Consider the following 14242-nt stretch of genomic DNA (forward strand, 5'->3'; position numbering starts at 1 on the left):
AGTCAACTGTTCAATAATTAGCTCAAAGGTATTTCATTCACAGAAAAAAAAAGAAATTATTAACTGTTGATTAGAAAAATACCTGGTTTGGGAGACCATAAAGATATGAACTACTTTTAATGAGCTGGTAACATTCAGAAATAATTTGTAAAATCAAAACAAGAGTACTCCCAAATTATTTTATCCTTCATTTAGCAGATCAAAGTGATTCCTTTGGTTCAGTTCACGAACTGGGCATGGCACCACACGTTAAAACATTTTTAAACAAAAAAAATCCTATTTAGTTCTGAACAAGAAAGCAGAGCTTGAGAGACACATTAAACCAACAACACCCTCGATAAGGAAAAAAAAATAAATCTGTCAGTAATAGGAAATCAGACTCAAGTTTTAAATAGCTGTGGAACAGAGAGGCAAGAACTCCAAGCATTTGAACTGATAAGGAACAGAATCCAGGACTCCTCTTTAGGTTGCACTAAGGGCTTATTCCTCAGCACACTCCACAGCTGAACTATAATTAAAAAATTAAGACAAAAACCTTCCCTCTTTTCACAAAGAGGTTACTTTGTTTTGCTTCCTATTGCTGCTTTCCTCTTCCTTCTGCAGGGGCACTTGTGGTTTGCTACAAATGTAGCTTGGCAGATTTGGTGTGAGAGGGGGAAACAGAGCTGAGCAGGAGGAGGATCAGGAGTCATTAATGTTACTTTATTCCCTCATTTTCACCAGAGCTGCACTACTCTGTACTGGGAATTCCTCACTGGCAGGTGGGGATGGCCACAGGAATGATGGAGTGGCTCTGAAGAGACAAGATATTCACAGAAAAAAGAGAAGGGAGCACATGGCTCCAGAACATCCCCCAGAGGAATCCAGCCACCGAGCTGGAAAATCCAGAACAGCCCTGGGTATCAGCTCTGTTTGTGCTCCCCCAGGAAGTGCTGCTGATGGTGGCAGCAGCAATTCAAAGAAAGCAGCTACTGGAGATACAGAAAAAGAAAAGATGATTCTGGAGTGGTTCCTGCAAATCCTAGCTCAGGGCCCACATGGAAACAGGACAGTTACAGAATTACATGCCCAGATGAGGTTTAGAACACTTGTAAAATCACTGAGGGTTCTACAGGAGTTATTCACAAAGAGAAAAAAAAAAAAGGAAAAAAAGAGTGGGGCTCCCTGAAAACACAACGAGCCAATTTCCAACCTGGTACCTTCACAACTCCCTCCAACACAGGCCTGCAATGAACTGCTGCAAGCCTTTGGGTACAGAAAACTGAAATTGCAGTATTTTACAAATGTAGAGGGATTCTCTCTGGATCCTTTCTGCTGGACTGCAAAATGCTGTGTTCCTCAGAGCAGGAAATGTTCCTCAGGCACATGAGAGCAGACTTGGCCTATTTACAGCACATGTGCATGGAACTCACAATCCTCCCTCAGCTACACTTTCTCCTTCCCACCCAACTGTTGCTCCTACTCTATTAGGGGAAAAAGAAAAAACCAAACAAAAAAGGGAGGAAAACAGTCCACAAGCACTAAACCCAGCACTTGTGATACTACACAGACACACTTCTGACTCTCCCCACCTCTCCCTGTGCCACTCCCCAGCAGTGCCTGGATTTCAGTCCATGCTTTTCCCTGAAGCCTCCTGACATCACTTCCACTGCCTTTTCCATGCCCAGCTCTCACTGCTGCCCATCAACCCTCCAAGCTCTTTCATGCCAGAGAAACCCCTGACTGCTCCAAGAAAGCTGATGATTTTTTAGGATGGCTCAGATGGCTGTTTACATTAGCATGAGTCTGGAGATTCTGTTTCAAATAAAACTGTCCACTTTAAATCAACTTTTAGGCATTGCAGAGTCTTGTTGTGCCTGGTTTGCTGGTGCAATATGCCAAAGAGACATTTGCTGCCTGATTACTTCCTGTAAAGACTCATTATTCCAAATACAATTTTTCTCCCTGGAGCAGGGAATTTTGATGAATTAACAGAATCTTATAGTTAGGATCCTTGCTATTATTTTAGTCCTACTTGCACAAACTATTATATAAAAGAAAATAAAATCACTTATTTGCACTCCTTATCTGCTACATTAGATGTGTACAAGATATAGAGTTCTCATCTCTGAAAACAAATGCAGAGCTCTAAAGAAGCTCAGATTAATTATCTCCCTTTCTATAAATTTAATCAATGAAATGAAATATATACAAATATTAAAAAAAAAAAATCTGAAGGCTACCAGTGAATATTGCCTTTCACACACTTTTCAGGTTAAGCATTTGAAGAATATTTTTCCTAATGATAAACTACAGAGAAACTGAGCATTACTGGGAGTATAAAAAACACATTTTAATTTCAGCTTCAAGTGTAAAGGAAGAAAATATTTTATTAAAGGAAAACTCTATAGATGCACTGCACATTCCCTCAAGTAACCAGACAAATGCCACCCAGCAAGACTAACTGCTTTAATAAACTGCATTTTGAAGTGAAGGCACAAACTGCCTGGATACAACCTTTAGGAGCTCTTTCCCACTTGGAATTCTGATTCTCTCCCCTGGCTCCAGGGCAGGCTGGTGCCTTTTCAGACATTAGAGGTAGCCCAGAAATCTGCATGGGAAGGGAAGAGCTCCACAGCATCCTCATCCTGAAGGCCCAGGAGCCTAAACTTAAGCCTAACCAGAGCTAAAACCAGCTCAGGATTCCTGCAGGCAGCTCAGGTGAATCCAGCTCACGTGGAAGCTTTTAGGTCTCTTACTCTGCCTCAATTCCACTGAACTCACACTTCTCCTTAAAGTAATTCTATGAAAAAAACCAGAACTTTTCAAGGAATCTGAATCTTTCAAAATACTTCTGTATTTGATGAAAGTGCTTTTAAATAATCTTCATTTATTGGCCTGTATTAATTATAATTTAGTATCCAACACAACCTTGGGTTGTTTTGGTGTGTGGGGAGAGACAAAGTGTTTAAATCTGATTGAACAAGCTGAGCCTACCAAGCATCAGGGAAAGAAGATGACTTTGGAATCAAATGTAGGAGAGAAAAGAAACTTTAGAGCCCTCAAATGACAGCTGCTTGACTGATGTGACATCATTAGGTTTTCATGTTTAATGTTCAGATAAGCTTAAAAATGGAAAATTAAGGCAAGAGAACCCAAAGGCAAGTCATCAAGTAAAAACTAATGAAGCAATGCCTTCAGAGAGCTTATTAAGCCATGGAGTTGTATTTATATAAACTGTTTTCCATATTAATGTGCACACACATCCTTTCAGATTTATTGTAATGAAGCACAACATGTAAAATTTCCTTTGAAGGGAACAGAAAACAAGCTTTTGAAAAGAATTTTATCTCTATTGAATGTCTAAACAGTGGTAAGTGTCAGACTTTCTTTTAGGTTCCTATGCATCTTCCATTTTCAGGACATTTTTTAGGAAAAGACCAAAAAATGTTTCTTATCTGAACTACATCATATCATACTGAAGATCTTTTTCAGGCAAAGAAAAAAAAACAAGATTTTTGAGGACAATTTACTCCTTTACTGAAGACAGGGAAGCGCCATTCATTCTTATCCCCCAAGAAAGATGGCAAAGAAAAAAAGAGACTTTTTCTAGTTAAGTAACTATGCTAAAATTTACTTTTCAAACCCCAGTGTTGTTTCACAAAGTATTTCTAGACTAAAGTTATCAACCTGCTCCTTCCAAATACAAACCGGTAAACATTAACAGGAGGCAGTTTTGAAAAGGGAATTAACAAAAGGAATAATCACATCAAACTTCGCAAGCTTAAAAAAACTGACACTCAACCTAAAACACACCTGCTTTGACCAGGAAACCCTCAATTATCAGACCTGAGTGTTTTACTTATGAATAAGGGTAAAAATGTTGTCTGTAATTTCTAGAATTTAACAGAATGTGGTTACTAGAATGGCATTTTTTAAAGGTAATGAAGGAAAAATCTGGTTATCAGCACATAATTCTATACAGTGTTGGTATATGCACAAGTTAAGAGAATTATGCAGAATATGTATTAAAAAAGCATGTCAGGAACAAATACTAAAAAAAAAGAATTAATAATAGTAATCACAATTACCAAATAGAAGCCCCCACTCATTCTCCTCCTGAAAAAACAACAAACAAACACCCCCAAAAAGTAAATCAAAAATCACCATTTTTTAAAAAGCAAAACAAACCACATCTAGATCTCACTCCCCCTTACATAAAATGCTCATCATTGTCATTTGCAGATAATCTGATAAGATTTGTGCACCCACAAAGGCAAAGAATCTGCTTCCTGGCTGCTAAGAACTGAACATAAATCATATTTTTAGGGAAAAAAGCCACAAAGGAAGAACATCCATGGAGCACCAGCTTTAATCTAAATGAATACCACAAGGAAATATTGATCTCTAACACTTCCTGCTGCAGGTGCCACTCACTCCTAGCCAGGATCAGATGGAGAACATGGATATGGATAATTTAGCAATACCATCTTTCTCATGAACAGCGCTTCTCTGTGTAAGAAAAGCTCCACTGAGGGATCAAATCTACTCACATGAAAAATTGGGAACCATTGGTATGTTTCCCTCGGTTTGCCATTGACAAAAGGAACGCTCTGTCATGTTTGAGAATAAAGTTTTCATCTGTTTGAAGAAAAAATATGTTTGTCAGATTTTCCCTGGCAAGGGAGGCAGGTTGTTTTCTTAGTAACTTATGGATGCTCTAAGGAGAGATTCTGCTGCTGCTGGAGAAACGGGAACAGGTTGGAGGAAAAACAATAACAAGGTTTAAACAAGTCTCTTCAAATTACAGTTGAGACAAAACTTTGTTTCTTACAATGGTGTAGATATAGTGCAAACATTTCTAATTAAGAATAATTCAAGTTATTATGAGTGTCTTCAATAAACATTAGATTATGGATTTAAATCTTGAGTTATTTGGGTAAGAACAAGGTTGCTGACATTCTAAAACAAGAATTAACATACATGATGCTGTTATTTACACTCCAGGTGGAAAGATCAGGAGAAGAATCTGTTTATTTGCCTGTATGGCACACTAAAAGATGCCACCTCTACACTCAAAACTGGAAGTCTTAAAGCATAGAAGGAAAAACAAAAATTAACAATGAAATGAGTTATCTATGGTATACTTCACAGCAAATGAAGTATTTTTATGGCACTGTAATACTTTCATGGTATTTTCTGAAATTATATATTACGAACACATAAATGATAATATTTCTGTTCCTTTTAAAACTGAAAATTAAAGCTCTTACACAGAGCTGGAGGTGAAATGGAAGCTCTGGCTGTGGCCAGAAGTCCCAGTCCCTTTTCTTACCCCCCTTTAGAATACTGCCAGTGCTTTCCCAGTCAGGTAAAGACACAGCCGTTGTTCCACTGGCAAGAGCTGCAGCAGCTCCCTAAGCTCAGACACTTTCACACAAGAACCAATACACTGCCCTTGAGCTCAGCTTCTCTTTTGTTTCAGCCCAAACACCAGCCTTGTTCTTTTTGCTCTAGACATGCATAATCTTTGTCAGGAAAAGAAAAATTATTGTCTTTGACCCCCATCTTGCCTAAACAGCCCTTTCCATGTCCTGCAAACCCCGTGGAAATGGGATGGCAGAGGAGAATTGGCTGCCCTGGTAGCAGCTGGACTGGCAGCTCAGTGTGACCCACTGTGAATTGGGTGCCAAGTGGTGCCCGTTTGAGATCAGAAGGGAATCAGCTCCTGACAAAGCACCACAGCAGATGGGCCCGTGGCTGTTCCATAGGTGGGCAGCATCTGCAAGGCCAGCTGCTGGAATTTAAAAGCCACTCTCTCTCTGGGCAGAAGGGACCTTTCCAGGGGCAAAATCTACTTCTGACAGCAATGCCAGGATCACTCTGTCCTCCTCCATCTGCCAAAAACACCCTGGCTTGACAATGGCTTTATGCAGATTCTATGGTCCACAATGGGACAACATCCCCCCTCCTCAGGTGGGCACAGGCCTTGCATATGGCTGTGGTTTGTACTTGTATAAACAAATAATTATTAACAATAAAAATTACTGTTAACAATAACATTATTATTAACAATAAAAATTATTATGAACAATAAAAATGTTATTTATTAACAAGAAAAATTCCAGCTACGTACCCGAGCACAAGCAAAGGAAGTTCTTACAAGTCTTTGGACAAATGTCTGAGAAGAGCTGAAACATAATTCGACCAACTAGAAAATCATTAAAAAAAAAAAATTAGAGTTTTAGAACTGTCTGGAATAAGAAAATCTGCATATAAATCAATATGTATGTTCTAAAAATGTAATTTTTCTGAGAAAAGGTTATTTTATCAAGCAGAATAAGAAAACATCTAATGTATGCTTATATTAAAACACACAGCAAGAAAGAAGAATAACATAATTGTAAAAAAAAAAACCATTAAGTAATATCACTCCATCCAATTTATCAGAAGTCCTAGAGATTCCATTGTGATTTGAACCTGGAAAGCCAAGCTGATTTACTAAAATAGTTTAATCATGTCAGATCTTTTCCATTTTGAAAATGATTTCCCATAAATACAGGTCCTCAGAGAGCTGGAGCAATTCCCTCCCCAATTACTGTGTTTATACAAATACATTAATAATCACATTTCCACAGTTTTCCCTGTGATCATTACCTACAAAGTCCAACTGGCTTAGCTCCATATTGTGCTGAGGATTACAGCTGCACTGGCACTCTTGGCCCAAAATCCTTCAGTTTAAAAAAAACCCAGATGAATCAAACAGGGAAGATGAAAGGCAGGCAGGACTAATGTTTCACTTGCCAGATATTATGAACTAAATATTTTCTCTTTGCTACTGGTGGTGATTGTGTTATGTACCTTCCAAATCTATTAAAATACTGCTGAAAAGTGGTTGAATATAAAGAAAACTGTTTCAAAACTGATTTACGTTTTATATTTTATTTTCCAAGATACTGGGATGTAAAGTACTAAAAAAAAAAATCCATGACAAACTGCTCCCAAATGTAAGAAAACTTTAAAAAATACATAATTAATAAAGAAAAAATTGGCATCTCTGCAGATTGTAAAACAATCCATAGAAGCCTCACTGTTGGGCAAAATTACAAGGAGACCAGTAATAATCTGTCAATGAGCACTACACTCTAGTGGTGCACACTGGTAAGACTTCATTTTAAAAAGTAACTATTCCACAAATAACTTCTCTTTTCTTTCCTTTAAAGAAAAAAGAATTTAAAGTTCAAATGTATTTCATTCAATACTTAGTCACCAAAACAATTTTTGAGAGCTCCTAAGAAACTGCATTCAATTTTAAGGCTCTGTTCAAATATATGCAATTATAAGATAGTGAATTGGTGGTTCAGAAAAGAAGAAATAAAATAACAGCATCAGTACTTGATAATCTTAGATAAAAATTCAAGATGCCTTGAGCTGTTGAAAGGTCTGAATCTCATTAACTGCAGCAAGAATGTTCTCTAAGCATTCATCATGACAGCAGGGAAATCTAAAGGAAATGGGTAGGGAGAGTGTCCAAAGAATGAAGAAATAGGGAATATTCAAAGATCCCCCATCAAACAGCAGTTCTGTAACTATCACTATGAGAGGATAGCTATTTGTAGGTGAAGAAACCATTGTAAGCTGGGAGGATTGAAGATTCCCACAAGGAACACAACAGAGAAGACAGTTCAGTTGAAGAGTTCCCAATTTTTATTCTAGCCCAAGAATTCAGGGGAACACAAATCCCATTCCCATTCCTCTGCTGCACAAGCACAGAACTGAGCAGTGACCGAGTGCTTCAGAGAGCCACGTCCAGGCTGTACAGAACCATGGAAGAGAAGCCCACAATGGTTTGGGTTGGAAGGGACTTCAAAGTTCATCCAGTCCCAGCTGTACTGCCATGGGCAGGGACACCTTCCACTGTCCCAGGCTGCTCCAAGCCCTGTCCAACCCGGCCTTGGGCACTGCCAGGGATCCAGGGGCTGCCACAGCTTCTCTGGGCACCCTGTGCCAGGGCCTCACCACCCTCACAGGGAGGAATTTCTACCTAATATCTCATGTAAACCCACCCTCCTTCAGTCTGACACCTTGTCCCATTGCTCCATACCCATGTGAGTCCCTCTCCAGCTCTCCTGGGGCCCCTCTAGGTCCTGGAAGAGACCCTAAGGTCTCCCTGGAGCCTTCTCTTCTCCAGGCTGAACAGCCCCAACTCTGTCTCTGCAGAGGAAGATTCCTCCTGCATTCACAGTGTGAAATAACACACGACACTTTCCAGGGAAAAAGCTGTCACTCCCCCCATTCTGCTCTCCAGCCCAGCTGCTGCTTCACCAAGGTGCCAGCTGCCAAGTAACTGAGGGCTGTTAGTCCCTGCAGGCTCCAGAAGGGACTTGTACTCTGAGACATAAATTGTAGAAGGATTTTGCTGCAAACCCACCACATTTAGCACCTGAAGCAGCAGACACCTCCACTGTGGTGTTCACTGGAAGAACTCTTATGTTCTTGCAGATGACAAGGCAGAAGATGGAAGGAGACATTCATAACTAAGGTATCAGTTTCAGCAGTATTTTTCACCAGCGCTTTGTCAATAACAAAGTCTGCCAGGTGCTCATAAAATCACAGAATGATTCCTGCTGGAGGGGACCTTAAATCATCCAGTTCCGTGCGCAGGGACACCTTCCAGTAGATCAGGTTACTCCATGCCCATCCAGCCTGATCTCTTTATGCCCTTTAATCCTCCAAATTGTAGTGCACATATATCCAAGATCCAAAGATGACAGATCCAGTTTATAAGATGAGGGCTGTCTCCTCCATAAAACCTGGAGCACTGCTTACCCAGCTCCATCCAGCCACACAAAACGCTGCTGTCTGCTCCTGAGACACAAACCACACACTGTGAATCCATCTGCTGGGTTACTGGCTGCATTTTACTGCAACTGCATGAATACCATTATCACTGAGAGGTTGTATTTTCCACTGACAAACAGGCAATGAAATGTGCCAGAGAAAGATCAAACCCATTTTCACACCTTGGTCAAAGATGCAGGAAAGAACAGCTGCTAATAAAAAAAAATAATAAAAGTATGTATGATTAGCACCTACAAATCTTTCTCTTACCTCATCCCTCACAAAAAAAAAGAAAAAAATTCTCATTTTAAACTTGGAGCGGAGGTATATGCTGATATAGCACAGATAAAAAAAGCATTTGAGATGCTACTTATTTCCCCAGATTTAGACACCTCTCCTCTGAAATGATCCACCTTCACTGCAGAGAATTTCCAATGCTTTCTTCAGCTTCATTTCCCCAATGCAAAGGTTAAGTGATCTGATCAGGGAACAAGCTCTCTGTGACTAACCATAATATTTGAACAGTAAATTAAAATAAACAAAAATCACTAAAAAGAGCCAGTCAAGCAGGCAAAATCTGCTCACAAACCTACCCAGAGTCCTCAGCTGGCTTTAACCAAGAAATGAGCCTGCACACCTCAACTCCAGGCTAAAGTAAAAACTGCTATTTTTTTTTACTTTAAAAACATTGCATTTGGCTATTATTTATGAAACAATAATTTGATTAAGTATTATTTGTAAACAAGCTTTGAACTTCTTTCTTTCACCACTTACTCTATTCTTTAAAAAATATGTACATTACATACAGCAAGTGATACCTATATAAAATCTAAGCTGTTTGGAAATTTGATAAGTGCTCTCTGCAGCTAATGAGCTGTACCAATTAAGAGAAACCAGAAGGCAAAATGAACGAAAATAATCCAATTCCAGAACTTTGTCTTCAAACTAAACGATGAACTTTTTTTTCTTTCGTTTTTGAACTCCTTAACAATTTTCCAGCTGAGGAAGAGCTTGTACTTAATTTGAATCAAGTGGTAGAAACTCAGAGTAGGAATGTCCATGCTATACTGAAACAAGGGCTCCTGCTAGCAAAGTTTATTAAAATAATCATTGATTTCAAATGTTTATTTTTTCAAAGGTAAATCCTCTAATTTAGCTGCTCAACTTTTTGGAAAAAAAACCTTTGGAGCCAAACACACATTGTTTCAAGTTATTTTCCAACTAATGTGAAGTGCTTTGCTACATTTTATTATGTTTGGGGCACACAGGTATCAAGTTCAGCTACACATTCCCAAAACAAACCTGGTTTATCAAAACTGTATCTACTGGATTGTATCTTTTCTCAGTTTCTTTGAGCAAACCACACAAGAGGTATTTTTCCCAGCCTATCAGCAGGAATATCCTGCAGAAGGAGAAAGCAGGGATTGCAACCAGTGAGACAATGATGCACAGCCCAGGATGGCTGCCAAGGGCCCAAAGGCTCAGACAGATTTGCATACAAGTTTAAATAACAGCTCACTAAAAGGACCCTATTTGAATTTTATTAATTTGTTTATCCCTAAATCTGTCAATGCTAAGGCATATGAATTTTAAAAAAAAAAACTGCTTCAAAGTAGAAATGTGGCTACAGTTTTCAAGGAAATAAAACTTCAGTGTGGAACAAGAACAGATTTTATTTAAAATACGAGTTTCAAGAATGGATGCCTCAGTTGCCTGAGCAGGGACCTGTAGCCCTGACACATTAACACTTTGTTAACATTTCCACGCCCCACCTGCACTCTTTGCAAGGAAAACTTGCACAAACTTCTCTCTCTAAGCCCATTCTTCCACAAATACCACCTGAAGTTCCCTCCATTCTCCACAAAACCAAGTTTTTTCAGCCCTGCACACATCAAACATTCCCTGGGTTCAGTTTCCCAGGGATATGGAAGCGAGAGGCAGCACTTGGCCTTCTCCTGGCAGAAAAGGCTGATCAGTTTTTCTTTTATTTACTGATCCAACTTGTTCCAGACCTCAAGGTGAGACTTCAGGGTATTTCATCCTGCTCTGACAACAATTCCACAAGATTATTCTGAATACATTTTTTATTAAATCAATTTCTTTCAAATCTCCATTTCCCACCCCTGAGAAAGGTTTTCTCCATATGGGATCCCCTTGGCTCCTGCTGTCCCACACACAGTGGTTGCCCATGGGTTCATGGACAGCCAAAGTTCTGGGTTCTATTTTCTGCAAATATACAACTTTTTCCCTTCTAAAGACTAAAAGTTAATGTGGAGCCGGTTGAGAACAGTTTCTGTCTTTAGGAATTTAACAAAAACTCCACAAGGCATCACTGGGTCTATTACTGGAGGCACAAGAGAATGACTGTTGCAAGGGTGCTCCTTTCACATAAATTCACAGCAGCTGAAATCCCAAAATACACCAAACTTCAGGCTAAAGTGACTAGAAAGAGAGAAGTAAAGAAAGACCAGACTGATTGTTCTGGGAAGGGGCACATCCCAGGAATGAAAGAAACTGAAGTGGAACAAATCAATGAGCCAGGGGTGAAACAGTAACAGAAGACAGGAGAAAAAAAAAAAAATCTATGAATAAGAATGAAACAAATCAAAACTGAGTAAATTTACCAAACTTCATGATGGATGACACCAGTCAGAGGGTGGGGTGAGATGTGGGAAAAAGATCTTGGATGGCCACAGGAGCTGCTACAGCAGCAGACTGCATCTGTGACATCCTAGTGGGACATCTGTTCCAATTACCACAGTACCTGAAAGGCTGCAGCTTCACACAGATTTTGCCTCACAGAGTAAAGACAGAATTATTTAAATAGGCATCTGCCACCATCCCAAAATTCTTGGAATACTGTAAGCAGTTTAATCCTGTGTGCACACTCAATGTGCCCAAATCCACTGGTGGGAGGCCCAAAAGAAAGGAGAAGCACTGTTTGTGCCAGTATCAAAATAAATGCTTCTCCCTGATTTGTTTTCCATTTGCTCTTTAAAAATTATGAGCCACAACCTGCATTTATTAAAAAAAAAATGCTTAACAGGCAACTTATTTAAAAGCAGACTAAATTTAGCTCTAAAAAACACCAAGTCAACAAAGTTTGCCCCACTGCAAGAGGCAAGTACAAGCTGGCACTGAGTTTTATTCTAGGGTTCTGTAGCTGTAATAAAATATGGACACAAAAGCTGTAATAAAGCTTCTGGAAGCACAGCCAAAACAGAGCTTCGCTCCTGCATTTTCCAAGGGATCTTATTAGAGTAAAACTGACCTGGCTTTTAATTGCTACAGGTATCCTGGCACACCCTGAGCAAGCAAAGCCTGGAAGGGCAGAGCCAAGATTTGGCAGCTGCGTGGGGGGAATGGTTTTGGACTGGCAGCAACCTACAGTGTAAAAAAGGAGCCAGTTTTGTGTTCTGCAGGCAAAAAGATGCTTCCACTGCTGCAAGAGGCACGTCCCCTTCTCTCTGCATTTTCTGGAGATGTTGGTTCAGCTTTTCAGTGCACACAAGGTGGGGGCAAGGCCTTTTTTGTTGGCTAGCAACAAAATGCAAGGCTGTTCTGCTCCCCACTTCTCCTAAAATGCAATAAGCATATCAGCTTATTTATTGAAGCCAAAATAAGCAAAATGTTCATTTGGAAATCTGCTGGCAGTGTAGAAGTTAAAATGAATACCTCACTAGTGCCAGCAGGAGAGCACATCTCTGAGTAAGTGCTTGGTGTCATCTGGAAGCACTGATTTACCACTTGATTCAGCTTCTGAAGGTCATCTTAGAGCTAAGAGAGCAATGTTTAAGCTTTTAAAATATATCCTTAAATCCTGTGCCAGAGTTGCATGGTGAATTAATAAAATGGCACCAGAATAAAGTAGCATGACCAGCCAGCACGCAAGTCCCAACACCAATTTTACAAACTGGCATTTTTCCTGCAAAAATCCAAGCCATGAGTCAGGTGTAATGAAACCAGCAGGGCTCCAAGTTTGATGTGCAGCTGGGAGATTCCTGTTACTTCCAAAAGAAAATAAATGCAGACAGACAAAAACAGAGCCAAAGCCCTGGGTCTGCTCCAGGTAACCCAAGCTCTGCACCACCAAGAACACCAACACTGCAATTCCTCCCTGACAGCTCTATCAGTCACCAAACCCAAATAGGTTTGGGGGAAAACGAGGTAATCCACTTTCACTGGAGATGAACAGCTCAAGGCTGAGGAGGGGAAGAGGCAGGAGGAGAGATTATGAAATGGGAGCAGCAACCTGTGCAGGGAGAGCAGAGAAAACAGCGCAGGGAGAGATCCTTCAGACAGAGTCAGAACAAAAAAAAAAACCAAACAACCTCCAGAACAGCGTTTATCAGCCCTGCCGAACCTTTATATTCACGTGTGCAAATAAAAATCGACCTCAAGGGGGAACGAGGAGCATCCAGCACCCCAGAAAACATCCGAAGTTATTAAAAAGTAACTCAGAAATAACGCATCAATGGCCAAACTCGCTGCTAGCGTCTTGGGCCCATTTTGCAGGCAAAAAAACGTGATTTAAAAGCCCCGAACACAGCCTTACCTGGCTCCCTGTTGATCTCTATCTCGAAGAAGCACTGGGGCCGGTCCTGCACCCCCATGGCCGCCCCTCGGCCTCGCCACCTGGACACAAAGCAGAGAAGGAGCCCCCGCGGTCCCTCCCTCCGTCCGTCCCTCCCTCCTCACCCCGGGGTTCAATTACAGCGGGGCGGCTCCGCCTCAGCCCCGACCCCGCCGGCGGGGGAAACTCGCTCTGAGGGGAAGCGGTTCCTGCCGCCAACACGCAGCCGGGCTCGGCGCCGTCAGCGCGGCCCATCTCCTCCTCGCAGCCGCTTCCCAGCCCGCACCATCGCTCCCTTCTCCCGGGGTTTTACCTGGCGGCTCCAGCGCTTTGTCCCCTCACGGCGCGGCCCCCTCAGCCCCCGCTGCCCCCCCGCCCCGCCGCCAGGCGGCGCCGCCGCCCCCGGCCGCCATTACCCGCCCGGCCTCAATGGCCGCGCCAGGCCACGCCCCCTGCCCGCCCTGCCCGCCGCGCTTTCCCGCCCTCTGCGTGAGGGGCCGGGGGGCGGTTCCGTGAGGGAGCGCGTGAGCCGCCTCCGCCGTGCCGCGTTGGGAATGATGAATGTTTAAATAATAATAATAGTAATGATAGTGTGAGAAATAAATCCAGCTCTTAACTCGTGCTTTGCCGGGGTGAGGGGGAAGGGGAGTGGCGCCATGAGGGGAAGGAGGCTCCTCTCCGTGCTAGACGTGGCGTGATCGAGCTTCCCCGCTGCCGCGTTTGAAACGATGAATGTTAAAAAAAAAAAAAAAAAATTAAAAAACCCAGCTCTTAACTCATGCTTTTCCCCCGTGGGAAGTGTAATTGCCTTTAAGTGGTGGGCTGTGAGTTTGAATAGCGGCTCGATTC

The 14242-nt window shown here is 41.5% G+C and overlaps 1 protein-coding gene and 1 long non-coding RNA gene across 7 annotated transcripts in view; both read right to left on the reverse strand.

Moving 5' to 3' along the window:
• The window catches only part of NKTR (natural killer cell triggering receptor), a 28265-nt gene extending 23246 nt beyond the window's left edge, over positions 1–5019 (reverse strand). For 3 of the 6 annotated variants that reach the window (XM_041486176.1, XM_041486165.1, XM_041486153.1), the window contains exon 1: positions 4533–5019. In XM_041486176.1, coding sequence (XP_041342110.1) covers positions 4533–4576 — 44 coding nt within the window. In that variant the 5' untranslated portion in view covers positions 4577–5019. The remainder of the gene's footprint in view (positions 1–4532) is intronic. The other 3 variants (XM_041486224.1, XM_041486215.1, XM_041486156.1) reach the window with 2 other exon arrangements.
• A 1094-nt stretch (positions 5020–6113) lies between these two features.
• LOC121363671 lies at positions 6114–13486 on the reverse strand. Its single transcript, XR_005956768.1, has 2 exons — positions 13376–13486; positions 6114–6190 (listed from the first exon to the last, which is right to left on the reverse strand). It is a non-coding gene; the product is annotated as an uncharacterized LOC121363671 (long non-coding RNA).
• Between the last annotated feature and the right edge of the window lie 756 nt (positions 13487–14242).

Source organism: Pyrgilauda ruficollis, unplaced genomic scaffold (genome assembly GCF_017590135.1).
Source record: "Pyrgilauda ruficollis isolate IOZ18807 unplaced genomic scaffold, ASM1759013v1 scaffold12, whole genome shotgun sequence".
Taxonomy (NCBI): domain Eukaryota; kingdom Metazoa; phylum Chordata; class Aves; order Passeriformes; family Passeridae; genus Pyrgilauda; species Pyrgilauda ruficollis.